This window comes from Phacochoerus africanus, chromosome 11 (genome assembly GCF_016906955.1).
Source record: "Phacochoerus africanus isolate WHEZ1 chromosome 11, ROS_Pafr_v1, whole genome shotgun sequence".
NCBI classification, from domain to species: domain Eukaryota; kingdom Metazoa; phylum Chordata; class Mammalia; order Artiodactyla; family Suidae; genus Phacochoerus; species Phacochoerus africanus.
Window position 1 is genome coordinate 117,821,768 of NC_062554.1, and position 26,209 is coordinate 117,847,976.

The 26,209-nt window shown below is 42.1% G+C and overlaps 1 protein-coding gene across 2 annotated transcripts in view; it reads left to right on the top strand.

Annotated features, from left to right (window-relative positions):
- Positions 1–26,209, top strand: part of PAPPA2 (pappalysin 2) — a 273,676-nt gene that overhangs the window by 178,457 nt on the left and 69,010 nt on the right. For both annotated transcript variants that reach the window (XM_047753714.1, XM_047753715.1), the window contains 3 exons: positions 7,397–7,568; positions 10,949–11,126; positions 12,596–12,809. In XM_047753714.1, the coding sequence (XP_047609670.1) occupies positions 7,397–7,568; positions 10,949–11,126; positions 12,596–12,809 (564 nt within the window). The remainder of the gene's footprint in view (positions 1–7,396; positions 7,569–10,948; positions 11,127–12,595; positions 12,810–26,209) is intronic.

Here is a 26,209-nt window from a genome sequence, read left to right on the forward strand (position 1 = left end):
TCTAGAAATGGCACAGATGGAAGCTCACGCCTGTTAAACTTCATTCACAGACTATGTTGTTCCCTCATGTAACTCCATGTTTCACCTTTCCCCAGGCTTAGCCTGTGAATATGCCTGGAGAAGTGTCTCTCCTGAATGAATAGCTTAATTGGTGCCCAGGGATGAATAGAGGGGTAGAAGGGAGTCAGCAGTGCAGTCATTTGGGGAATCCAGTGATTCTTCCTCACTAAAAAGATGGGGATAGTTACTGCCTTTGCAAAATGGAAAAATTTTTATAGTTTATATGTTATATATTATATGCTTATATAATATTTATTCTTTTTATTGTTGTTACTGTTTCTGATGAGCGGTTATGTTTCCCTGGTGTTGTGCTGGGGCACACATTTTCCACTGATTAGCCAGAAATTGTTTTGACTCTTTCTTTGGTATTCCACGTATTTTATAATCTACATTAAAATCATGGGTTCTGAAACTCGGTGAGACAGGACTTTTGAAAGGGAGTGCTTTTGGCTGTGTGATGTAAATCTGTTTTTCTTTAGAAGGAGAGGGGGCATTTGGATGGGACGTCTAGTGTTACAGTCAAGTGTGGTCAAAACTGTGCCCAGAAATAGAAATGAGCGAAGCAAATTACAAGTACTGGAGCCACCAGAGTCCAGTCCTGAACTTATGAATAGGTCACGTTCTAGGAAGAAATGGGCATCTCTTGACAGCGATGTTTTGAGGTGCTAACTTTGGGACAGAGACTTCAATAGAGGGACAGAGAAAATCCCCACTTTCCTAGGATATGGGAAGGAAGAAGTCTGCTTAGTGTAATAATTCATTTCTTTGTCGTGGGATGGAAGAATCAGAATTATTACTGAGATTTCTCTGTTTCTATCAGATGAGACTCTTTAGAGGAGAAATTGAATAATTTTTCCTTCTCAGTCATATGATCCTTCAGTAAAGCCCCTCAATGTACCATCTTTGTTCTGCCCAAGAAAGCTGATGGAAATGTACTTAATATTTAATCTGGTTTCTCCAAAGCAAAGGTGGATCCAGGAGGAGGCAAAATGAGGAGCCAGAGTGGAGGCCTTATTTTTTCACATTTGTTTGGAGAAGCAGCAAAGCTCTCTAAGGATGGATATTATTATTTGGTTTTGCTATTGGTTGTGGGAAGACGAAGGAGGCTTCTCTTCCAATCCACTCTACATTCTGTACATACTGCTTCCCTCTACTGCCAAATCCAGAGCATACATTCCTTCTTAGCCTGTACCCTCTTATTTCAATAAGAATCAATAAAACACAGTGGGGGATGAAGAGAAATCCAATCCTCTTGTACTACTTAACCTTAAAAGAGCTGTTTCTACAGAAACCACTAGGACTGCTGTTTGGTCAATAGTGGTACTTCTTGATAAATGAATTGCAGTATTTTCTTTAAACAACTTAAAGGTTGAGACATTAAGCAAAAACTTATACTAGGCAAGGTCTGTGAGAAACTCATTCTTGGGTTCCCTACCACATCCTGCTCATTCGTGGGTTTTCTGTATTCCCACCCTAATACCACCATCACCTCATCTAGGAGATTAAATACCATATTAAAGCTGGACAGGATCTTGGAGAGAACTTAGTTCAACTCCATCATTTTACAAATGTGCAGACAAAAGGCCAGAGTGGTTAAGAGACCTAGCCAATGTCCTAGAGGTAAGCAGGGACAAACTAAGACCTGAACCCAAGTCACATTGGCCTTGATCTACTACTTTCTCCATCATATCGTGTTATTTCTCAAAAAGTGTGGTATGGATGCCAGAAAGTTTCTCCTAAACTAACCTAGAGTTGGATGCCTGAGGGAGGGTGGGACATTGACTTTAGAAAAGTTCACAAGCTGATATCATCCTGATTTTGAGTTTGAGTCAAATCTTAAGTGTTTCTTTATAAATATGTTATTATATTGTAGTTTTAATGTGGTAGGAAGTTCTGGGATATCCCATCATTTCTTTGGGCTCAGTTTCCTCATCTCTAAAATGAGGAATTAGGGTTAAATTAGGGTTAAATTATCTCTAAAGTCCATTCTCACTTTAACAAGCTGTGGTTCCTCCAAGACCATGTTTAAAGGTCCTCCTCAGCCTCCAGCAGTCACTTTCAAGCAGTGGTGTCTTTAGTGCATAATATTCCATCGGCCCTCACATGGGAGAAATAAGGTTTCACTCTTGATTCTGATTGACTCTAGAATAATGTTGTAGCCGCCTGAGATTCCTCCAGGGTGGCCCAGATCAAAGATGTGAGGAAGCTGTGGATAGAACAGCTAGCACTTCACCCATTCCTCAGGAGCTACCCAGCTTCTCTAGTCTGGGCCTTGGCTGGAATGGAGGCCAACTTCCCTCTAGTGGCCTCAAGCAATGGAAAATTTTCAAGTATACCTGATTTGGCATGTCCTGGAGGACAGTTCATGGCTGGTTTGTTAGTGAGTCTGTCTGTTCTCTCTGATGAGAATGATGTCTTCTTTCTGGTGTCAGCCTTACCCTGTTCTTCACCTACCACTGAAAGGCAGGGGAAGAATTGGGGGACTTGCCTCTAAATCCATCATCAGATATTGGTGTTGACTCTTTTCCACATAGGTTTTTTAAGTTGGTAAGTCAGAATTTAAGAGATCCATATGGACTGAATTTTCTTCATTTTTTAGTGTTGAGAGAGGAAATGGTGATTTTTGTCTAGGTTTAAAGTGCTGCCTTGGTCTGTATTCTGTCTGGAAAGTATTGGATGTAACTTTCTGGCATATTTCTTTTGCCTTTCCAAATCCTATTAATTCATTGAGGTCAAATCATATCCAATGATAAATCTTTTTCTGGACTAGCCATGGATTTATAATCAGTAACACATGATTTAATTATTTTCTCTCTTCAGCTGTATTGAAAGCTTCTTTAGGATGGGGGAAATGTTTTATACTTTTGATCTGTCTTATGGCTCCAAAGTGATAATTTGTGCTGAAAACATTAAAGCGTAATACTCAAGCAGTGGGACCAGTTTCTCCCTCTGGAATCAGCTTTGTTATTCTACAGTCTTGGCCTATGGAATTTGTTGACATAGCTTTCAGGTTACGCATCCCCAGATCTTTATGGTTCTGGGTTTCACTCCTGGTGAGCATCAAAAACTTTGAAACTTAAACTAGTATCACAGCTGTGAGGATCCTACTACAAGCCTTCGGAGTCAAAATCTCCAGGGGGGCAGAGCCTGGATATCTATATTTTTAAAAATCTGCCTATGTGAGTCAAATATACAACTTTGGTTGAGAAAGTCTACCTCATGGCACATGAGGGCCATTCTTTTATGGAACTCTGCCAAAAGAGGTTTCCCAAGTCCAGACATCATTCAGAGAGGCCCAAACCAAAAGGAAACACACACATTTTAGTAGGACAATGCTACGTGTGTGCCTAGGTACCCAGGAGCAGGTTACATGCGAGAGGATAGCCCAGGGATAACATACATTTTGAAAAGGAATTTCTCCATTGAAAGCATTTTTTTAAACCCTCAAACATAATGAGTGAGGACTAGAAGAGAGTAGAGGCTTATTGGGAAATAGAAAGACAAAGACTAAAGCTAGAATGATGGGTGTGGTGGCCATCTACAAAGTGTGACTTCTAAGGCCCTACTGACTTAAAGTTCCATCATGAAAAACATTCCTTTGTCTTCAAACTTTGTCTTCCGTTAAAATGGACATACCTGTAAATCACACCTGCCTGGGCCCATCATATCCTTACCTGAGAACACATTGCAATAGGGTGTGGGAGAAGATCTGGCAAAAGTAGGTGGGATGGGGAAGAGTGGTTACCCAGGGAAGAAGCACACTTAAAAGGGCATCTCACAGACAGTGGCAGCTGGACAAACATTGCCAATTTGATTCACTATCATTTTAAAAGAAAACAGCTCAAAACTCAAGACCCACTGTTTTCATATTCTATCTTTTCCTCCCTGACTACCCTACTGAGGAGGTTCTTGGCTCATCCTGGCAAATGATGCCAGCTCTTGAACTCAGAATAAAGCAACAGGAGAGTGGCCTCATCTCCAGGGAGATGGTCTGGTGGTCTAGGCTGGCCCCAGGAGTGACGACTCCAAGATCCAGCCCAAGGATTTTCTTCTAACTCGCTACGTGGCCTCTAGCTGGTCTCTAAACAGCTTTAGTTTCTTTGTATGTTAAACCAAGATAAATAGCTAACCTCCCATCTCTCTGGGGCATTGTAAGGCTTCACCACTGCCACTTTCATTAACATTTCCCCAAAGACCATAAGAAGAAAGCTTTTGAAAACTTTTAAGACTATTTTTACTGTCAGCATTATCATTATGATACTGGGGCTTAATGTAGCAGTAGGCAGAAAGAAGAATGTACCAGGAGCATGGGAAAAGAGAACACAACAACTTCACTCAAAGAAGCAGTATTTGTAGTGGAAGAGAAGCACAAAAGGGGGTTTGGGTTGGGGTGCAACAGAGAGGAGTCTACAATTGATACCAGATGCCATCAGAAGCTAACGACCTGACAAACACCATCCTAATAAAACAAATTCCTTAAAAAGGAAGCAAATAGAAATATAAGCTAGTGAAAGAATTTGCAGCAGCTGCCCTAAAACCATTTCTCACTTCATAAACAGGTCTGGGTTTGATGCGCTTTTTTTCTTTCGTCTTCGTCTTTTTCATGCCACTTTCCCCCTCTTCCATGATCCCCCGTCTCACTCTTCCTCCCTTGCTGCCAATGCTAGATGGACTTCTCACACCAGTAGTCATAGCAACAGTAGTTAATGGAACACCCTCTTGATGGAAGGAAGCTCATTCACAGAATATGTTTTGTGTCTTACCTCTGTACATACTTGTCCTCAGTGATGTCAAGGCTGAATTGGATGGAGTCACTGGAAAATAGTACATGCTATTTCACATTAATTTCTTGGCAGTGAGCTGACATGAACCAGAACTGTTAATGACTCTCTGTTTTCCAGTTATCTCTGCTTAACATGCTGAAGAAATACTATGTTTTGTGCACATCAAGGGCATGTAGCATCTATGGAACTTAAAGTTCTTTGACATCACTAATGAGGTGTTCTGATCTCATCCCATGAAGGATGGTCAGGTTTCAGATTCTTTATCCTGCTAGACTTAATAAAGACTCCGAGACAAAGGTTTACTTCCTGGATTGCATACATAATTAGCAGCACTGGATTTGGATATTACGTGCTGACAATTAACATGTTCCCCCCAACTCATATATTCCTCCCTTCATCAGGCTCTGTGGAGTGAGTCTGAAGGATACTATACCATCGCAGAGAATAATGAGGGCTCAAAGGAGTAAAAATGTCTCCTTCATGCCACTCAACTCCAGTCCCTCCCTCCTATACCTAATAAGCCTAGATGAAAGAAGTGAGAATGTCACTGACATAAAACCTAAATCCCCTGGATGAAAGAAAAGGGGCAGCAACTTTAGCATATCCAAATCAAATCCACACTTTTTGGACTAATGCTTTTGAAACAAATTCTCCTTATTTCAAGACAGTATGTGAAAATCAGTGGCATTTTATTTTCCACTTTCTTATACTATTGCCCAGCTCCTTGATAAAATCATTCGCTGCTAACACAGTTTAATGGCAGACAGAACAAATTAATGATGGCAAGACTCACAGAAGTCATTTGGACTAATATTTTGTACCACTGGCAACAACATCATGAGCATGAAGCTACACAAAAATGTGTTGTTCTTTTCCCCCACTAGACGATGGCTCCCATAAGGGCGTACTTGTTTCATCCCCGGTATAGCAACCAGTTCCTTGTCAATGCTGAGTGCTCAGTGAATGTTAATGAATGAATGAAAAGAACAAGATGATTGGATCATTGTTTGATAATATTTTTGTATTTCATATTCCCATCTGTCACTATAAAATGAACAAATTTACCATTTTGATAGCCACTGACTGACCTTGATGTGTATGATATCTACAAATTTAATCCAACAAATATTTGTTGTATCTCCTACAATGAGGTGTATGGTGAACCCAAAAGCGAGTAAGAGTCAGTGTTTTTTGTCAAGAAGGTCATAATCTAGTTGGGAGATTCAGCAGCATTTAGGAGACACTCAAATGCCCATCACCTTGTGGTTTAAAGAATGGATAAATTAATTAACTAAAGAACAGGGAAATGCATTCATGACTATACTACAAGACAGAGTAAAAGAAGTGTTAAGAGAGTTTTTGGTTTTGTTTTTTTAATTTCCCTGGGAGGTTCAAACGAAGATATCTGCAGGAGCTTTTTGAAGAAGGGAAGCTTTTTAGAAAACTCAAAAAGCTTTCCCAGAAGTGGGAAAACCAAAACATATGGGTGGCTCATAGAAAACATGGCACGAAGGTAGGACTTGAGCCATTTGCAGTAGAACAGTAGAGAGAATTAACCCACGAATGATAACAGCCCTATGGGATCTGTACCATCATTATCCCCATCTCTTGGGGAAGGCGATGAAACACTGGGGAATGAATATCTCAACCAAATCACACAGGTACTAAGTGGCGAATCCAGAATTCAAATTCACACAACATGGAGGCAATGCTTGAAATTTTCATCTCAGTGGCTCAGCCTTGATAAGGGAGCAACACTCTTTTTGTTCTCTCCCATCCGTGCTGCTGTCACGTTCCCAGCAGAGTGTCCCTGAACGCTGGGGAGTTTAATTATTGCTCCTGTCCCTGGTTGACGAGCTCTAGAGATCTGGCAGCAGTTTTCTGCTGGGGTGCCGTCCTGGCAGCATCTAGCACAATGTCAGGCACGTGGCAGGGAAGTGATATGTGTGAGTTTCCTCTTTCTGTCATGGGCTCAGTTTCCGATTAGCCAGTGCTGATGTTCAGTGGTGCATTACCAGTTATCAAAAATATTTCCATGCCAGTCAGTAAGTAAATGTTGCTGCATCTGCCATCTCAAGCACCAGACCCTTCCTACAGAGCCCCCTGCAACCAATTGATAAACAAACAATAGAAAGGCTAATGCCAGGGCCTCCAGGATTTACTCCTGACCTTTGTCCTGCATCTGTTCTGATTGTTTGGGACCCAGAAGTATTGGTTGTAAAATATTTCGAGGATCACCCTCTGATCTGTTCATTTCTGGTGCCACTGAGAGCTCTTGGGTCTCACTCCCCACCTGTCCCATCATCATTTTGTCTTCCTGGAAGATCCACAGAAAGCCGGTTCATTATCACTTGGTAGCTGACATTGTTTTTATTCATTTTATGTTGTGATGTTCCAGGTCACATAGAAGGAAGTGATGAAGTTAGTGTAGGTTTTGGAGAAACGTTGTTCCCTTTGGTTTAGAGGTACTTTACAGAGGGAGAGGCAAAGTCTTTACTGCTGCCTGTCAGTTCTGAGTCAGTCTAAGATACTTGTGTTTCTGTCACCCCCAGCTGTGTCCATCGGCCCTGTGGGGAGCAGGGCAGCTGTGTGCCATTGCTGCTTGATCACGCGGATGTGGTGAATTGTACCTCTGGTGGCCCCGGTCACATGAAGTGTGCTATCACCTGTCAAAGGGGATTTGCCCTTCAGACCAGAAGTGGGCATTACCTCAGGCCCATACAGGTGAGTCAGAAACCCACAGTCACGAGCACCAAGTTCCTGGGAAGGGACACGTATGCATGTTCTCCCCCTGGCTCATGGGGGAAATGCAGGTGTTTTTAAATGTTTGGAAAGGAAAAATGAACAGAGAGAAGCATGGCTTTATGGAAATGCAAGGTATATAGGAATAGGTGCAATTTCCGTTAACTAGGGTGGGCGGTAGATAGGGACACTTATTCTGTTCTTCTCCCTTGCTTTTGTCTTCCTGTTAGGCATTGTGATCCCCACTTGTGCCTTCGAGAATGCTACAATTTAGACATGTCTACAATTTGCAGGCAAGATAGTTTGCAGTCAGCTTATTCTTCTGACCCCTCAGCCCTCCTTACAAGAATCCTAGAGGAAAAAGTCTGATTTTCTTCTCTCTGTTACTGAGGGGGGGATTTTATCATGATTCTGGTTTGACTGAAATTTCCAAATTTCTGCAAGCTACCATGGCCCCACTTCCAGAATTTAAATGTGATCTGGAGGTAATAGAATGTATTAGTGAAGAGCATGGCTTGGGAGACAGACTTGGAATGCAGTTTTAACGCCACTGTTTTAGGTAAAACAAACGACGAAAGAACCTAACCTCCTTAATTTTGTTTCCACACTTTTAAAAACAATTAGAGTATTTAGGTCATTGGTTTATTTTGATGACTGACCGGAAGCAATTTATAGGCTCCTAGCGCAATGACAGGCACCTAGCTCTGTGAAGTTGCCATTACTATGAGCATGATAATGTATTCCCGACTGAGAATTGTGTTTCCTATCTTTCCTTTAGAGAGCTTTCAATACTCTACAGAGGAATTTGAAACTTGAGAGCAACCATTAGAAAACAAGGGCTCAATGTGAGATAGAGACAGGATGCATTAGGCAAAAGGTGATGGCGTTTGAGAAGACGAGGAAGATGAGAAATGCTGAGGGCAGAGTGGAAGCACAACTGGTAGTCAGGTACCAATGGTGTGGAAGTTTGGGGTTATTTTCAGTTTTTGTACCAGTTGACTGCTTAGCAGGTTGTGGATCTATGGAAGAATTTCACTTGCTTAGACATAGTCAGAATTTAAAGATGCAATCTTTGGTTTCAGATAGTTTAGGTTCTACACAGAGGGACAGGTTGAACATACCTTGAAAACACCAACTTCTCTGCTATGATGATCTGGTCGGAAAGGCAGAGCTCTTATCACCTGTCCTTAACCCAGATTAATTTGCACCAGAAAAGATATGGAAGGAATGAAAAAGGACAAGAAAAATGTAGGAACTGAGTACATTTGTGTGACAGGTAAAGAAGGAGCCAGAAGAGTCAGTGTTTGCTATGCATTAAAATTAGGAGCAAATTCAAGACAAAATGGCCAATACTTAATGAAGCCAGGAGAAAAAACAGGCAAAATACGCACAGTTTGAGAGTCATTCTTTAAGTGATCATTGTGGTCTGAGCCAGACTTCCAGGCTGTGTTGAGTGTGCAAGGGTCAGAGTCAGGAGAAGGAAGGTGGGGCTCACCCTTTGCCAACCATATGGTAGAGTCAGCAAACTCAGCTCTCCACCTGACCACTCCTGTCACCTGAGGCTGGCCCCAAGAAAGAAATTGTATGATCCCCACTCGTGATAACAAGGCAGTGGGGGATATTTGCTTCTTGTTGACCTAAGAACTGAAACTAAACAGAAAAAAAACATGTCTGGCTTTGACTTGGGTTCTTCTGGCAGGCAACAGTGAAACACTGGGAAGCAGGGAGGAGCAGCTAGCCAGGAGTGGGTGTCAGAGGTGACAGGTGCTTTCACCAGTCATTTTTCCTTTGACTTTAGTGCCACTGTGGTCTCCTTGTGGATTGGCTGGCTGAGCTGCAGAATCTCCCCTCTCTCCCTTCCACCTTTGCTAACCCATTGGCTAGAATGACAGCTGTGCTTTTTCCCTAAACAAGCCATGAGCATCCAGGCCTCTCAATATCTGCTCTTCCTGTTGCCCTCACCCTGAACACTTTCTTCTCCCTGCTTCCCCTCTGCTGCTGAGAAGTCCTGCTCATCTTTCAAAGGCCGGCTCCTGAGTTACCTACTCTGTGAACCCACCCTCCCCACTCTCTCTCCTTCCCCAAAAGAGGCAATTCCTCCTCCAGCCTTGTAAGTGCTGCCTCACCACCACAAAACAAGCATGCATACATGATATTGCTATATTTTTTTACACATTTATATTTTCTTTCTTCTGGATCCATGTTTTCTCTTTCTTTCATTTTATCATTTGCATTGTTTGTATTATGTTCTGCCAATCATTGTAGAAGGGAGTAGGATATAACAAAGATGTGTCTCCTACATTTTCCTTAACTTCCTTTCCTCCCTTCCTCTCTCTCTTTATCCTTCTTTCCATTTTTCCCCTCTTTAGATGTTTTCTGATCCAGTGTTTCAACCTGTGACTTGCTCTTCTGATAGATCATTAGGTCTTGTTTATCCAGGCAAGAACCTGGCCCTTCTAGGTGCTCAAAAAATGCCTCCTCATTTGTTTTGTGGTGATGAACTCTAGGGCTCCCCTACAGAAACCATTAGGCCCAGGGAAGGAGCTACAGTCTCTCAAATTTAACCGCAACCTTAGTTAGTTGCCTCATAGCATTAATTCTCAGCTGTTCTTAGAGAACAGGCACTATTCTCAGAGGAAGTAATTATGTTTAATAGCCTTATCCCTTAGCTTCTCAGTAAGGGTCCCAGCAGGAAGCAGAAAACATGCTCCAAGGTGGACAATTTGAAAGACTACAAAAAAGGACTATGTATAAAGGTGGTAGAAGGATATAGGGAAATTACAAGGCGTTGACACAGAATCCCAGGGTGAAGAGGTGATGTCACCTCTAGGCCTGAAGAGTCAACTATAGGGAGAAGTTAGCAGAACCCATGGGTAGAGAGCACAGGAACCTTGTGGAGAGTGCTGCCAAGAGTGAAGCCAACCTATAGCCACCCCTAGGGAGGGAGGAGCAAGAATCAGCACCCTGACCTCCCTTGCCTCTCTTTCTAATCTCCTGCCAGTGTTACCCTGGGTGCTAAACCAAGCACAGGTCAGAGGCGTGAAGTCTGTAGGGGCCAGTGTCCCAGGGCACAGAGCAGGATGGAGGGAGAATTGGAGAAGCACATGGAGGACAGCCAGGATTTTGGCTGGAGGAATGTCTTCATTTAATGATTCTCTTATACTAAGAGGTACCTTTCATCAGCATTGTACCTGGGTATTTTGGGATTGTACGTTCAGACAATAAGGCACAAAGAGAGAAAAAAATAATTTTGCTGTTGTGAATGTTTGCGCAAGTAAACATCAGGACTTTTCTAAAGCCTGGAAACTATTTTGATTAGTCTTTCTATGTGACTTTGACAGCAGAAAATTCTCTGTTTCTAGAAGGAAATTCTGCTCACATGTTCCTCTGGGCACTGGGACCAGGCTGTGAGCTGTATGCCCCTCGACTGTGGCATCCCTGACCCATCTTTGGTGAACTACGCAAACTTCTCCTGCTCAGAGGGAACAGACTTTCTGAAACGCTGCTCCATTTCCTGTGTCCCACCAGCCAAGCTTCAAGGTATTGTTTGGCCAAGCAGGAGCTGTATGCCAGTTGTCTTCAGGTTCTCTCTCTTTAAGTGTGCTTTGTGGGTCTTTTCATCACCCTGATGCCTTTCACATTTGGCTCTGCCATTCCACTGTCTTCTGATAACACGAGCAAAATCCCAAAGTGCAACATCATTCTTTGTCCCAGTGACCTGGAAGGATCCCCTGGCTTAAATTCTCATTAATGAAAGAAACTGTTTCTGTTTCCTGTTTTTATTGGGTTTGATGTCCTCTGGAGTCAAGCCAACTAACTGTTTTCTAATAATATTAATAATCGACACCATTTATCATGCCCATTTTTATTTTGTTTATGTATTTATGTGTGTATGTATGTATGTATGTATTTATGTATGTTTGGCCACACTCACGGCATATGGAAGTTCCTGGGCTAGGGATTGAATCCAAGCCACAGCTACAGCAATGTCAAATCCTTAACCCACTGTGTCGGGCTGGAGATCAAACCCGTGCCACCACAGCAACCCAAGCCACTGCAGTCAGGTTCGTAACCCACTGTGCCACAGCAGGAACTCCTATCATGACCATTTTTAAATCTGGTATTTACAACCATCCTATGACTTAAGTTCTATCTTTGGCTTTTGGTTCTATCTGGGAGCTGAGAGCACAGTTATCTGAGCTGTACCTGGATGTACCACTAGGAAGAGATGACGATGGGGTAGAACTTTATCTAAACCCACATCTTGCTCTTTACCTCTTGGACTTAGGTATGCCTAACACTGATGGAGGAGTCTTGTTACAAATGTGATTTTCTGAGCCTCATACTGATAGATTCTGATTTAGTATGTCTGAGGCGGGTTAGTGATGCTACTCTGGGGACCCACAGATGGCACTTGGAGAAACCATGAATGACACTGAGGCATATGGTGTGGTGTTTAAGTACAGAACTTTGCATTCAAACTGCCTGAGTTCAAACCCTGCCTCTGCCCTTACTAGTTGGAGCAAATTACTGAAACTCAATTTCCTCATCTGCAAAACAGGGGATAATGATGGTATCTATTTCATGGGGTTGTTTGTGGTTTGAAGTTTACACCAGTGAATATATGTAAAATGCTTAGAGCAAAGCCTGGCATATAATAAGCACTATAAAAGTGTCATATATTATTATTATAAAGCTTTCCATGATACTGTCACTGCTCTATTTTTATTTCTTGTAGTTAGGAAGCGAGGTAATGATTTGGTTGGTAGCCCTTCTTTCATCCATGTCAAGAAATAGCTTTCTGTCCTCTATGCTGTATAAGATATCACAGTAGTTGCTCTGGGGATAAAAAGATAAAAGATAAATATTTGAACTGAGGTTTCAGAGAAGCTTCTCAACAAGGAATAATGTGACTGATGGTATGTTGACAGATTTCTCTTCTTTCTGCTAGTATTTTATTTCTGGACTCTCTGTTCTGAGCATCCTGTGCTTCTTTTTCTTGGAGTCAGGACTGAGCCCGTGGCTGACCTGTTTGGAAGATGGGCTCTGGTCTCTCCCTGAAGCCTACTGCAAGTTGGAGTGTGATGCTCCCCCTGTTATCCCGAATGCCAACTTGCTCCTGCCTCACTGTCTCCAGGGCCACCACGATGTGGGCTCCATCTGCAGATATGAATGCAAACCAGGCTACTACGTGGTGGGAGGTGCGGACAATCAAGTCAGGAAGTAAGTTGGATTGTACCTGGTCTTTGCATTTCTCCGAACCCTTCTACCTTGCTCCTCTTCCCTCATTTGCAAATCCTTGACCTCTGATTTGGAAACAATATTAAGATCTTCTGGGCTGTCCATGGCTTATTGTGGTGTTGTGTTTTTCTGTATATTCCCTCTTCACCTGCACAGGTGTATTCCCAATCATGACAGGCCAGTTGACCAGATATGCTTTCTGTAAAGATATTCTTTCCCACAAGAGATTCTAGAGTCTCATCTAGTTGCTTTTATTTTATTTATTTATTTATTTTGTCTTTTTGCTATTTCTTGGGCTGCTCCCGAGACATATGGAGGTTCCCAGGCTAGGGGTCGAATCGGAGCTGTAGCCACCAGCCTACGCCAGAGCCACAGCAACGCAGGATCCGAGCCGTGTCTGTGACCTATACCACAGCTCACGGCAACACCGGATCGTTAACCCATTGAGCAAGGTCAGGGACTGAACCCGCAACCTCACGGTTCCTAGTCGGATTCGTTAGCCACTGCGCCATGATGGGAACTCCATCTAGGTGCTTTTAAAGAGACTCTCTGCCCAAATCATTACTTTACCTTGAAAGTAAGTGTTAGACGTTTCCCAAGTGGCATTCACATTGCCTGAGTCCAGCTCTCTGCTAGAGCATCCTCATTAGGACAGTTGAAGGCTTGTGATTGTGACTGTGGGAGAAACTGCCTGGAATGGTCCCCAACGCAAGTACTTCCCAGCTACATGATGCTGAGAAGTTTTCTTTCTCTGCCTCAGTCTTTCTTATCTGTAAAAGGAAGATGATAATAATAGTAGAAGTAATAATAATGTAGGAACTATATAAATTAATATGTATAAAATATCAGCCAGTAAATTTATTTTTAAAACATAAAACTCAATACATATTAGGTATTAATGTTGTAATTATAGTCTCTCTACTTTCTCCTTCTTGGACTTTGTGTATACACTCCTAGACCCACAAACCAAGAGGGCTTTTCTTTTGAAATCATGGTGGATCAGAAAGAACAAAAGCTTCCATTTAAGAGGAAGAATTTTGAAGAAAGTCATGCTAAGGTTCAAATCTCAGTTGTCTCCCATTTTATTAGCTGAGTAACTTCAGGCAAGTTCCTTAACTTTTTGGGTTGCGTCTCCTTTGTACATTGGGGATAATGTCCTCACCAGAGTGCTGAGTTGAGGTGATACGTATTCAGAGCAGTGCCTGGCTTGTGCTAAACACTCAGTAAATGGTTTCAGAAAGAGAAACTTTTTCTGAGCAAATAAAACAAGCAAAAAGCTTTCAGAAGAAGAAACTCCTTGTACTTGGTAAATAGTAACTATTATTTCCCTACCATAGATTATGTCAGTAAAGAAGAAAATCAAGTTCATTTCTTATTCAGGAGTTAGTTCAAAAAAATCTGACCATAGTTTGTCTTTATATATATTTGGAGCTGACAAAATCCCAGCCATGGCATTACCGGTGATTACAGGAGAAGCTAGAATTCCCTAAGGGAGCAGAAGCAAATTGGGAAGCTTACTCTCTGGTTCAAATTTGCCCTTTTCTAGTCAATGTCCAGACGTCTCAGGATTGAGTCTGGCTTCTCCCAGAGCCTTCCACTCCAGAGAAAGCCCAAGAACGTATTTGGGAGGGGGAGAGGGAGGTCCTCTCCTCAGCATCTCAGCCTGAGGCAGAAGTCAGGCTAATTAGAACATGAATAACACTGATGAAAAATTCATGGGATGCAGCTTTCTGGTTCAGTGACTCTAGCAGGTATAGTCAACAGTTTTTGACAAGCGAAAACACATCTGTATGTGGTGGTCAAAGGATCTAGACCAATTTGCATTAGCACGCCCTGACAGGCAGCGAGTGCCCGGATCATCTTCCAGTGAGAATGGCATTATACCCAGCCTGAAGGCTGCTGCTTTCTTGCTTTTTTTCCTTCTCTTCTCACCTTCCTTTTCATACACCTGCTGCCAACCTAGGTGTCTACAAAACAGTGCAATTAATAATAGAGGGAGAGAGAAAAATCTCAGGACCAGGAGGAATTCAGGGTGGAGGGATTATTCCTAGCTCCCTCAGTCCATGGCTGAGCTTTTCGTTAGGAACAATGGGAAAAAGAAGCTTTTCCCCCTCCCCCGATGATGGGCTTTCTGTGGGATCCCCATCTCTGACTCTGCCAGCTTCTCCACCCCAGCAGGGGCACACAAGGGCCACTCGCTGGCATGGCTTTTCTGGTTGAGAAACTGGAAGCTTGCATCACAACGTCAGCATAGGTTTGGGCTTAAACATTTACATTTGCAAGCACCATGCTGAGGAGAGATTAAATTATTTACTGCACTGTGTAAACTGGTTTTAATCTTAGTTTACACCTGTTTACATAGCCAGCAGTGGATTGGTAATCAGAAGTTTGCAAGTCAGGAGTAAATCACTGTCACTTTGCTGCTTGTGTTTACCCAATGAACTATGTTAGCTTTGTTTCTAGCTTGGGTAAAAGAGCCCAGAGTTGTACAAATGAGGCCCTAAAATTCTTTTTAGGACATGTAGGCAAGGGGAAAGGAAATTGAGAAAACCTGGCAGGGAGATCAACGCAGACAGAGTGGGCACATGCTAATTTTCTGCAGCTCTCCAAGGAGGGAAAAAGCCCCCTGGTTGGTCAAATCCATCATTTGTTCTTTGCATGACCCTGACCAATATACTCAATATCCACGTGTCTCAATTGTTGCATCCTTAACATCAGAGGTAGTAATGATTTCTCTCCAACAGTTTTGTTTTGAGGCCCAAAGTAGGTAATGTACTGAAAGTGTTCTGTAAACTATGAAGTTCAATTCATGCCCTCAATATTACTTTTTGTTCATTTCTTTTTAAAAGAAGGAAACAACCACCAGAATATCAGCCAAGTACATTCCCTTCCTGCTTCTTCTCAAGTCTGTTGAATATTATTTCAAGAGAAAAAAAAGATAAGTGCTGGATCTGACTTTGCTCTTCCAGCTAACCTGTTGAAGCTTTGTCGCATTCCACTTGGGGCTGGCAGAGAAGGCACAGCTGCAGCCGCCACTTCCTCACTTGCTAGCTCCATGTCAGCCTCTGGGTTAGGAGCAAAGTCACATGTTGCATAAAACCTCGGCTCTGGCCTCCTGGAGCACACAGCCTCTGTGCCTCCTCTTTCCTGTGCATTATTTCTCCTTGCGATGGGCTTAGAAGAAGCCAGGGACTTCAGGCAGGTGTTTTTTCCTGGCCCCTGGATCCCTTGCCCTTTCTCCCTGGGATTTGAAGGAGGCACTGCTTACACTGAATCTAGTCTTTGAGGACAGGGAAATGCAATTGCTTTGGCTTGTGTCAAGGACTTTGACCTTGAAGTCATGGGTAGAGTCAACATCACCCAAAGCTTATGGATTTCCCAGAGGGAAATTGAAAAGGAAAGTACATGAAGATTGTGGATGACAGAAACTCAGTAAGATAAAATAAATACTCGTTAAATATAGCCATATCATGAAATATCCTGTCATCATTAAAAGTGTTTGGAAGAATATTAATGACACGGGAAAACATTCACAATATAAGTGGATAAAAGCAAGAAAATATTGTTATAAATGACACAATCCCTATTTTCCATATTAAAGGCATATTTTTGCCATTCTTTTTCAATAGCTAGCTATGATTATGATATTAGCAATGTAATCTCTAGGCAGTAGGTTTATAGGGAAGAGAACTTTCTTTTTCTGCTAATTCATATTTGCTTAATTTTCTAGACTTTATAATGATATAAGTGGATAAACAGTTTAAAAACAAAATAATGAGGCGTTCCTATTGTGACTCAATGTGTTACAAACCTAACTAGTATCCATGAGGATGTGGGTTCAATCCCTGGCCTTGCTCAGTGGGTTAAGGATCCGGTGTTGCTGAGAGCTGTGGTATAGGTCGCAGAGGTGGCTCAGACTGCGAGTTGCTATGGCTGTGACATAGGTCAGCAGCTGCAGTTCTGATTTGACCCCTAGCCTGGGAACTGCCATATGCTACACGTGCAGCCCTAAAAAGCAAAATAATAATAATAATAATAAAGTGAGCTGTAGATAGGAGATCTTAGCCATTTTGTGGGCACAGAGCATGATAAAAGGAAAACTAGGCAGAACTTTGTAAATAGGCAAACCAAGGAGAGATCAGCACTCCAAGAAGGTAGTAAGAAAGGTGCATGACCCTTCCATCCTGTGCCAGATACTTCTGTTTTGAAGATGAGCACTGTCTCTGCTCTCAAAGGCCATTTCGACCTCTTCTCCCCCAATCCTAATACATCTTCCCCAACTTATAGCAGGTCACCTTGCTCCCTAAAGTACAAAGGTCTGCCTGCAGATGTGCAAGCTAACTGAACACCTCCAGATATATCCCCCTGCTTCTTGCTGTCTCAAATACATTATGAACTTTTCCATCTTTGCTCTTGATCCCATAGCCCTTCTTGGGAATTTCTCTCACTCTATGATCCTTCCTCTTTCCTACATCTGAAGGCTCTCTTCCTCTCACTCTTTAATTGTCTTAAGTCTCTCTTTTGTTTGTTTGTTTGTTTGTTTAGGCCTCACTCATGGCATATGGAAATTCCCAGGCTAGGGGTTGAATCAGAGCTGTAGCTGCTGGCACCACAGCCACAGCAACACAGGATCCAAGTCTCATCTGAGACCTACACCACAACTCACCACAACACCAGATCCTTAACCCACTGAGCAAGGCCAGGGGTTGAACTTGTGTCCTCATGGATACTAGTCAACTTTTCTTGACCCCGTGTCCTTCTCCAGCTACCACATCTTCTGCCTCCCTTTTCCAATGAAATTTGTTCGAAGAGTCATTTGTATTCACTGTCTCCATCTTGCCGTCTTCTTTCGCCTTCACACTTTGACACTCAGCTTTTCATTCCCGTCTTTCCACTAAAGCTGAGCCTGCCATGGACCTCTCTGCTGTCAAGTGCAGGGACTCTTCTTTACCTTATGTTATGTGAGACTATTTGGCTTACATTGTGGTCGCACTGAGATAGGATGGATCCTGGCACCCAAAATTGGTTTGAATGTTGAAAGTAATGATGCCACACATAGACCAAGAGAGAATGAAAAGGTTTAGTACTCAGTGAAGCTTCTTGGGAAGAGAAGGGGAGAATCCCAAGTTAGTCTTCAAATGGCTTGAGCAATCTGTGAAAATAGACTGATTGGGAGTTCTGTAGTGGTCAGGGAGTGGGGCTTGGGTGAGGGTTTGTGCATGTGAACAGGACCTGGCATGGTTTGAACTTTCTACTGAGGCCAAAAGAAGAAGCACCCAGTCTTTCTTACAGTCTTGCTAAGACATGGGAGATGGAGGGCAAGGCTTGAAAGCTGTCAGAGTCAAATATCAAAGATGGAGGCTGATGCTTGAGTGCAGCGGAGTTGGCTAGACCCTCCTTGAGACTTCTTCCTGGATGATTCTTCTCTAACTCACTCCCTTTTCTCTGTCTCTTCTCAGTTTCCTTGCATAGCCTTTTCTCCTCTGCTCATTTCTTCAAAGTTGTTTCTCTGAGCTCACTTTTTTATTCTGCATATTTGTCTGGGCTGAAGCTCCTTTACCCCATAGCCTTGACTACCTCCCACATGCTGATGATTCCCAAGACGATACCTGCAATCTAGTCTCTTCCCTTAAGGGCCATAAGGTCCATTAGGACAACCACTTGGATATGCGATTTTGCATTTCAAACTCATCCCATATAAAACAGCTTAGTGTAAACTTTTTCAAATCTGCACATCCTTCTGTGTTCCCTTTGGTTGAGCAGGTCAGTGTCCTTCACCCTCAGTCAAATCAGTCATTATCTTCCATCAAGTGTCATCATCTTACTGACTCTTAGATATGGCCCTTTATCTGTGTTCCTGCTGCTACTTCTCCATGACAGATCATTATGCGTCTTCACTTCTGAACTGATTTTTCTGACTTCAATCTTTCCCTCTTCAATACATTCACTACTTTGCAGCAAAAATGATCTTCACAAAACTCAAATCCAGTTATATTACCCCCTACATAAAACTAAGTGACAAGAGTTCCCATTGTGGCTCAGAGGATTAAGGATGATGTAGTCTCTGTGAGGATATGGGTTCGATCCCTGGCCTTGCTCAGTGGATTAAGGATCTGGCATGTCACAGGCTATGGCAGGGTCTTCAGCCGAAGCTCCAATTTGATCTCTAGCCCAGGAACTTGTATATGCTGCAGGTACGGCCTTTAAAAGAAAAGGAAAAAAATACCAAATGAGCAGCCTTCCTGCTATTGTCATTTAAGAAAATTAAAAAGCTTCAACTTAAAATGTGTTCAAGGTCTTGTGTGCTCTAGCTGGGCCTGCCTTAACCTCCCCATCTTATCGCTCATTATCTTCTTAAGAGATCACTTCCCTCCCACTGTTAAACACAGTACCTTCTGCAGTGCATGCTCTGGTGCTCTGAATTTCTTTTACTTTATGTACCGTGCCTCTGGGCCTTCAAACACGCTCCTCCTTCTGTTCAGAGCTCTCCCCAAAGTGACCTTTTGCTTGGCTAACTCCTACTTCCCTATTTTTAGAATAGGTGTGATTTTTATCTCTGAAATCTCTGAGATTTTCCCGATCTGTTGGAAGGGTCCCTCCCATGGTTTCCCATCACACAGGAAACTTCCCTGACAAAATCCTTTATTTCATGGCATAGAAATGGTGCAGTGACCTGTCCAATAGACCATGGATATTTGTTTAGCCTCATGTGCCCAGTGGCATCTACATTTATTAGTAGGTACTCAATAAATACTTTATGAGTGGATAAAATGACCACATTTCTTAGAAAAATCATGGTAGGGTTTTGATGAAAATTTGATGCTAAAAATGGTGAAGGAAAGAAGGGGTTTTTTTTTAATGGGGGGGGGTGCAAAGTTCTATTTCAAGTGCTTTAGAGTGGAAGAAAACTTTTAAAATAGTGTGTCCAGGAGTTCCCGTCTGGTGCAGTGGTTAACGAATCCGACTAGGAACCATGAGGTTGCGGGTTTGGTCCCTGCCCTTGCTCAGTGGGTTAACGATCCGGCGTTGCCGTGAGCTGTGGTGTAGGTTGCAGACGCGGCTCGGATCCCGCGTTGCTGTGGCTCTGGCGTAGGCCGGTGGCTACGGCTCCGATTTGACCCCTAGCCTGGGAACCTCCATATGCCGCGGGAGCGGCCCAAGAAATAGCAAAAAAAAAAAAAAAAAAAAAGTTTAAAATAGTGTGTCCATTTTTCTTCTACTAATTGTCTCAGCAGCATAGAAGTAATCATCATTCTCTAGAGACAGTTTTAAGTTCATTTATTCAACTGACATTTAAACTTGATGGGCAAACTCTATACAAGTTGGTGGTAATAGAAAAAGGATGAGACCTCTCAAGAAGCTCCCCAGAACAATGGTTCTCATACCTGGCTCTACCTTAGCATCACCTGGGGAGAGTTCAAGTATCTTCCTGCCCAGCTCACACCCCAAACCAACTACACCAGAATGTCTGGAAGTGGGAACCAGGCATTAGTCCTTTGCAAAGCTCCCAGGTCACTCTAATGTACAACCCAAAATCAAGAAGCAGTTTAGAAGCATGAACCTTTTTCTTCATGTAAGAACAATCAGTCATGGGATTTTGACTTTCCTAAAAATATCCAGAATAACGTTTACTTTTCTCAAAATTACTGTAGCACCACTTTGGCATGCCAGAGTTTTACATGTCTCTTTGAGGTTTATTTATTTTTCGAGTTAATAAAGAAAAATACAGACAATAGTAACTCCAAAGAAATTGTAAGGTTTAGATAGTTTCAGAGTTCTTCTACATTTGCATTTTAAAATATACACATACCCTGCTTGTCTTTTTTCTCCCATGCAATCTACCTCCACATACACATCATTAATCATTCCATTGTTTCATTAACCTGACTTCCCAGGAAGCTAAAATAAATGTATTTGACTTTTATTTTATTAAAAAGACCATATTATAGTCTCCCTCATCTTTCACTCCCATAGTTACCTTTTTCTCATTAGGCGTTATCTTTATGTGTGAAGGTTAGGTTAACCTCATTAGGGCCCATAATTAATTTAACTTCTAAACTATTCCAACCTTCTAACTTTCCTTAGCCGCTCCCTCTGCAAGTCAGTCATTCATCAAGATGCCATCTAAAAGGTGCTATAGTTATCAGATCTTCTGAAGAGTAATTGTAAACTGTCATCCTTCAGCTTTTGCAGTGAACCCAAATCTATTTAAATTCTGTAAACGCAAATGTAGGTTCAGATTGAATAAATAGGCCTTACATTGTGACTATTTATTGTTTAACAAATGTTTGTCTGGTAAAACCTTCCATGGGGTTGATCTAATCTGATTTGGGGAGCAAGGAAGCCCTTGGAGTTAGACATGTATACTTGACCCATCTCTGCACACATAGAAAGATTGTTTAGTGTTGCGAAGCGTTAAAAATCCTAAGGTCTGGACTCTCTGTTGAGCTGCTGCTGCTGATGATAGCGATTCATCACTATGTGTTACACTGTATTAAGTACTTTGCATAAGTCCCCCATTTATTTTTTACGACACCAGTAAATTTTATTATGTAATAAGATAATAGTATAATGTTATGTGATATATTATGATATAGTAATACATAACTTGGTATAATATAATAATCATAATACGTTTCAGTATATTATGATCCCCTCTTATAGATGAGGAAACCGAGATTCAGAGCATTGTGTTTAAGTAGCTTTCCCATGATCACGCAGCTGATACATGGTATTAAAATCATTCTAATTCCAAAGCCCATGCTCTTGGCTAACAAGACTTTCCAATCTTGAGGAAATTACTACCTTCCTCTGTGCCTCTTTTTCCACCTCTGCGAAGTAAAGGAAAATCTTGAGTGACTTCTAGCTCTAAAAGTCTATATATATATTTTTTTTTCTCAATGGAATTGATGAGGAGAGTTTCCATTTTGGTATAACACCACCGAGAGAAGTGATACATAAAATGTATTCCCACCAGGAAAATAAGGAGCAATATATTATAAACACAGACATGATCTTAGTGGGCTCAATGTAAGGTAATACTTGGAAAACTTCTGATCTAAATGAATAGCCAAGGCTTTTTGTGTTTTTTTTTTTTCTTCCTCTTGATAGGGTTTTGGTGACTTGTTCTCCATTTACACCCAAGGAGATTAAATCACGATTTTCCTTGAAGACAGAATATTGGATACATTTTTAAAGATTTCTAGAATCGAGTTTAAAAATTAAGCACTTCTCTCAAACTTCTAAAGAAGAAAATTTAGTCAGTTTTCTAGGAAGGTTTCCTTTGTCCAAGATTTATCTCTTGGCTTCATGGTTAATTTTGCAGGTGCTGGGGTTAGTGACATCTCAATTTGAATTCCCAGCGCTGCTATTAGCCCCTAGACCCTGGGCAAGACACTAATTATTTTTATTTACCAAACAGATGATAAGAAAGAGGGGTACTTACAGATTTTTGTAAGGATTAAATGAAACAATAGATGTAAAGAACTGAGCATAATTCTTTTCTTTTTTCTTTCTTCTTTTTAGGGCCACACCCTATGGAAGTTCCCAGGTTAGGTGTTGAATTGGAGCTGCAGCTGCCACACTATGCCACAGCCACAGCAATGTCAGATCCTTTAACCCATGGAGCGAGGCCAGGGATCAAACCCATATCTTCATGGATACTAGTCAGGTTCTTAACCTGCTGAGCCATGAGAGGAACTCCTGAGCAAAATTCTTAGTCATATTAAGCTTCAGGTTGGAGTTCCCGCTGTGGCACAACAGAATCAGTGGTGTCTTGGGAGTACTGGGACACAGGTTCAATTCCCAACTGGGCACAGAATATTAAGGATCTGGCACTGCTACAGCTGTGGCTTAGGTCACAACTGAAGCTCAGATCCGATCCCTGGCCTGGGAACTCCATGTGCTATGGAACAGCCCAAAGAAACAAACAAACAAACTTTAGGTAAAATGACTGTTGTTTTTGGTATGTTTAACAGGTAATCTTCTTTAGCAAAGAATATACTCAACTACTTTTTTATCAGTGGCTGTTGTCATTGTCTCCCATTCTGTGGTTGGTGCCTATGCCCTAGAAAAACAACATAGAGACCAGAAAGACCAAAATTGGCATTTCAAGTGGGAAGTACAAGTCCAGTCTGATAAAGAAAACATACACATCAAAACAGACAGTTCATTCAATTTAAAAAATATAATCAGCCATTCCTTCTGCCAATCAGAACCCTCTTTGAATGTTTCATCTCATCACACTGTCAACTCAGTGAGTTATCCAAATGCTACAGTGACTTCAAATGGACCATGGAAAGGAAAAGGGTGGGGGACGGGAGAAATGGAAATGAAATAGTCAGCAAGATGGAGCTGGAGATACTTAATTGGCGTAGGGGGGGCGGGTGCAAATACAGTCAGGCTGGTCTCAGAGGAGAAGGGAAGGTCATGGCCTGGAGACATTACCTACATTTTTAGACTCTTTTGGTCTTTCTGAGCCACAGCTTGATTCTCTGAGGTCCACCTTATTTTATCCTGCCGTAGGAAGGAAAATACAGACTTAGCTGATGAAATGAAATAAATGTGCAGTCGAGGCAAATGCTAAAACTCCTTAAGTATCCTGATTTGTCATTTTAAGAATCCAGTAAAATAATCTACTGATTTTTAAGCTCTGTATGATAACATTGTGCAAATACGTACATGACTAGATGCTAACCTATGTATACAGAGACTCGCAAGCTATCTGTGACTTGCCAGTTAAGGGACATGTTATAATCTTAATGTACATTCATGCATCTGTGAGAACCAGAAATTTGTTTTCTTTCCATTAAGACATTGTCTGGCTTTATAATTAGTGTTTATAGGAAATACATTCAAAGTTTATCTTTGGAATCCTCAATTCTCTTGCCATTGTAGGATAATGTGAGCTTTAGGCTAATTTATTACAGCCTCTTTTGGCACGAAAGTGACTGAACCTCTGCTCCAAGCCTGGACACTCACATACACACCTGGGTACAGGCCAGCTCACTGCTGCAGGCCTCACAGACCTCTGGCAACTGGCATGCAGCCTTCCCTTTGAACACAGCATTTGCTGAACTTATAAATTTCCCTGTGACCTTCAATCCCAGGCTAGGGAGCATCTTACTGTAAAACTGTCCTTTCTCTTCCAATATTATATTGACCACTGATTTCTCTATTAAAATAATTTTTAAAATCTAGGAGGAATAAGTGCTGGGTTCTTATATATAAGCCATAGAACTTTCTTCCACCCAGAATTTCTCTCCCTGAAGCCCTTTCCTACCCCATTCCTCTGTCTCAGTCTCCTGCTAAGACCTTCTTTCCACAGTGGTTGAATATTTTGATGGTGAGTTTGCCCTCACTCTTTAGTAAGAGGGTCAGGTCAGGCCCTGCTGATTTATGAACTGTCTCCTGAAGGCTTCTGGGTGGGCAGAAATCTGAAGAAATAAGTAGGGTGGAAGAACTGAGTAGTATGGTAACATTCCACACTCACATGACTCACACACACACACACACACACACACACACACACACACACACACAGGGGCAGAAAGCAAGAAAGCAAGAGAGAGAGCGAAGTGTGGCTGGGTAGATCCTTCGGTTATCAGAACAAAGAATTTCTGCTGCTTATTGCCAGTCGCTTGTACAACATGCTTTATATACACTAACTTGAAAAATCTCCTAATGACCCTGTGAGGAAGTTATTATTCTCCCCATTTTTCGGATGGGAAAACTGAGAGAAGAAAGGTTAGGTAATTTATTACAAGTCAGAGATGTGCGAAGAGCCACAGCTGGAGTTGGAGCTTTAGTCTCCAGATTCCAAGTCATCTGCCCTTCAACACTCTGCACACCATCTTCCGGCTGGGAATTCCCTGGTGCCTCCATGAAAAGCCTGCCAAAGGCCACAGTGACCTCTGACTCTTCCTCTTCAGTCAGGGAGAAGGTTAGTCAGGCTTTTCATCCCCGCCCACATCAGAGGGATGAGGCAGGTGCTGGGTTCACCCAAGTACACTCCAACGTCCTTATGTAGGTCACAGCTGGCCAGAAGTTCTGATACTCATTAGGGGATTCAGGTCTTATCACTGCTGTGGCTTCTGGACCAGGAGCCACTTTGCTTTCTGGAAGAGCATCGATAATGTGCAGTGATGAATTCTTGACTCCCAGGCGAGGGTGGGGACGTCCGTGACCACTTCCCATCAGGCCTGTCAGTGACTTGGGCTGACCAGAATCAGGGGTATAATACCTGGAAGAATCCTTCAACAAGTAACTTTATGGAGAACAGATTCCTCACAAATGAGAGAACCTCACCTATAACATGGAATTCATATAATTTGTGGCCCTTGTCTGCCAGAATTTTGTCCCAGCTGGTTTCACCCAGGCTACTCTCCTGTCTGGCCTCTTCCCCACTGAGGCCACCTAGATGCCTATTTTTTTCCATTTCCATTTTAGACCAACACTTCAAACACACACTGCTTTTCACACTGCCATTTCTTTCTTTCTTTTCTTCTTTCTTTCTTTTTATGACCACACCTGCAGCACTTGGAAGTTCCCTGGGCCAGGGGTTGAATTGGAGCTGCAGCTGCAGCCTATGCCCCAGTCAGTGCAACACCAGACGGGAGCAACCTACATCGCAACTTGTGGCAACGCTGGATCCTTAACCCACTGAGTGAGGCCAGGGATTGAACCTGCCTCCTCACAGAGACAACTTAGCATCCTTAACCCACTGAGCCACAGCGGGCATTCCAGCATTCCCTCATACCGTTCTTTCATGCACTGTTCCTTTATCCTGGCAGACCCTTTTCCTTCTCCACCCAATGAACCCAACAAAGTCTTCCTTTCCTTATGTCCTTCCTTCATGGCTCTCTTTGGGCTCCTGAAGGACAGCCATCTGGCTTTATTATAGTATCAATATTTGTTTCTACCCTGCAGGACCTAGTGTAATAAATGGGCACGTACTAAGTGCTTAATGGATAATTGTTGCACATTTGCACATGTGAATGGACAAATACAGGCATACCTCATTTTATTGCTCTTTGCTTTATTATGCTTTGCAGATACTGCATTTTTTACAAATTGAAGGTTGGTGCCAACACTGCCTTGAGCAGGTTTATTGGCGCCATTTTCGTAGCAGTATTTGCTCATTTCATGTCTCTGTATCATATTTTGGTAATTCTTGCAATATTTTTAAACTTCCACCAGCAAAAGATTATGACTCACTGAAGGCTTAGGTGATGGTTATCATTTTTAGCAGTAAAGTATTTTTAAATTAAGATTCGTACTTTTTTTAGACACAAAGCTATTGCACACTTAATAGACTGCAGTATACTATAAACATAACTTTATATGCACTGGGAAACCAACAAATCTGTGTGACTCACTTTATT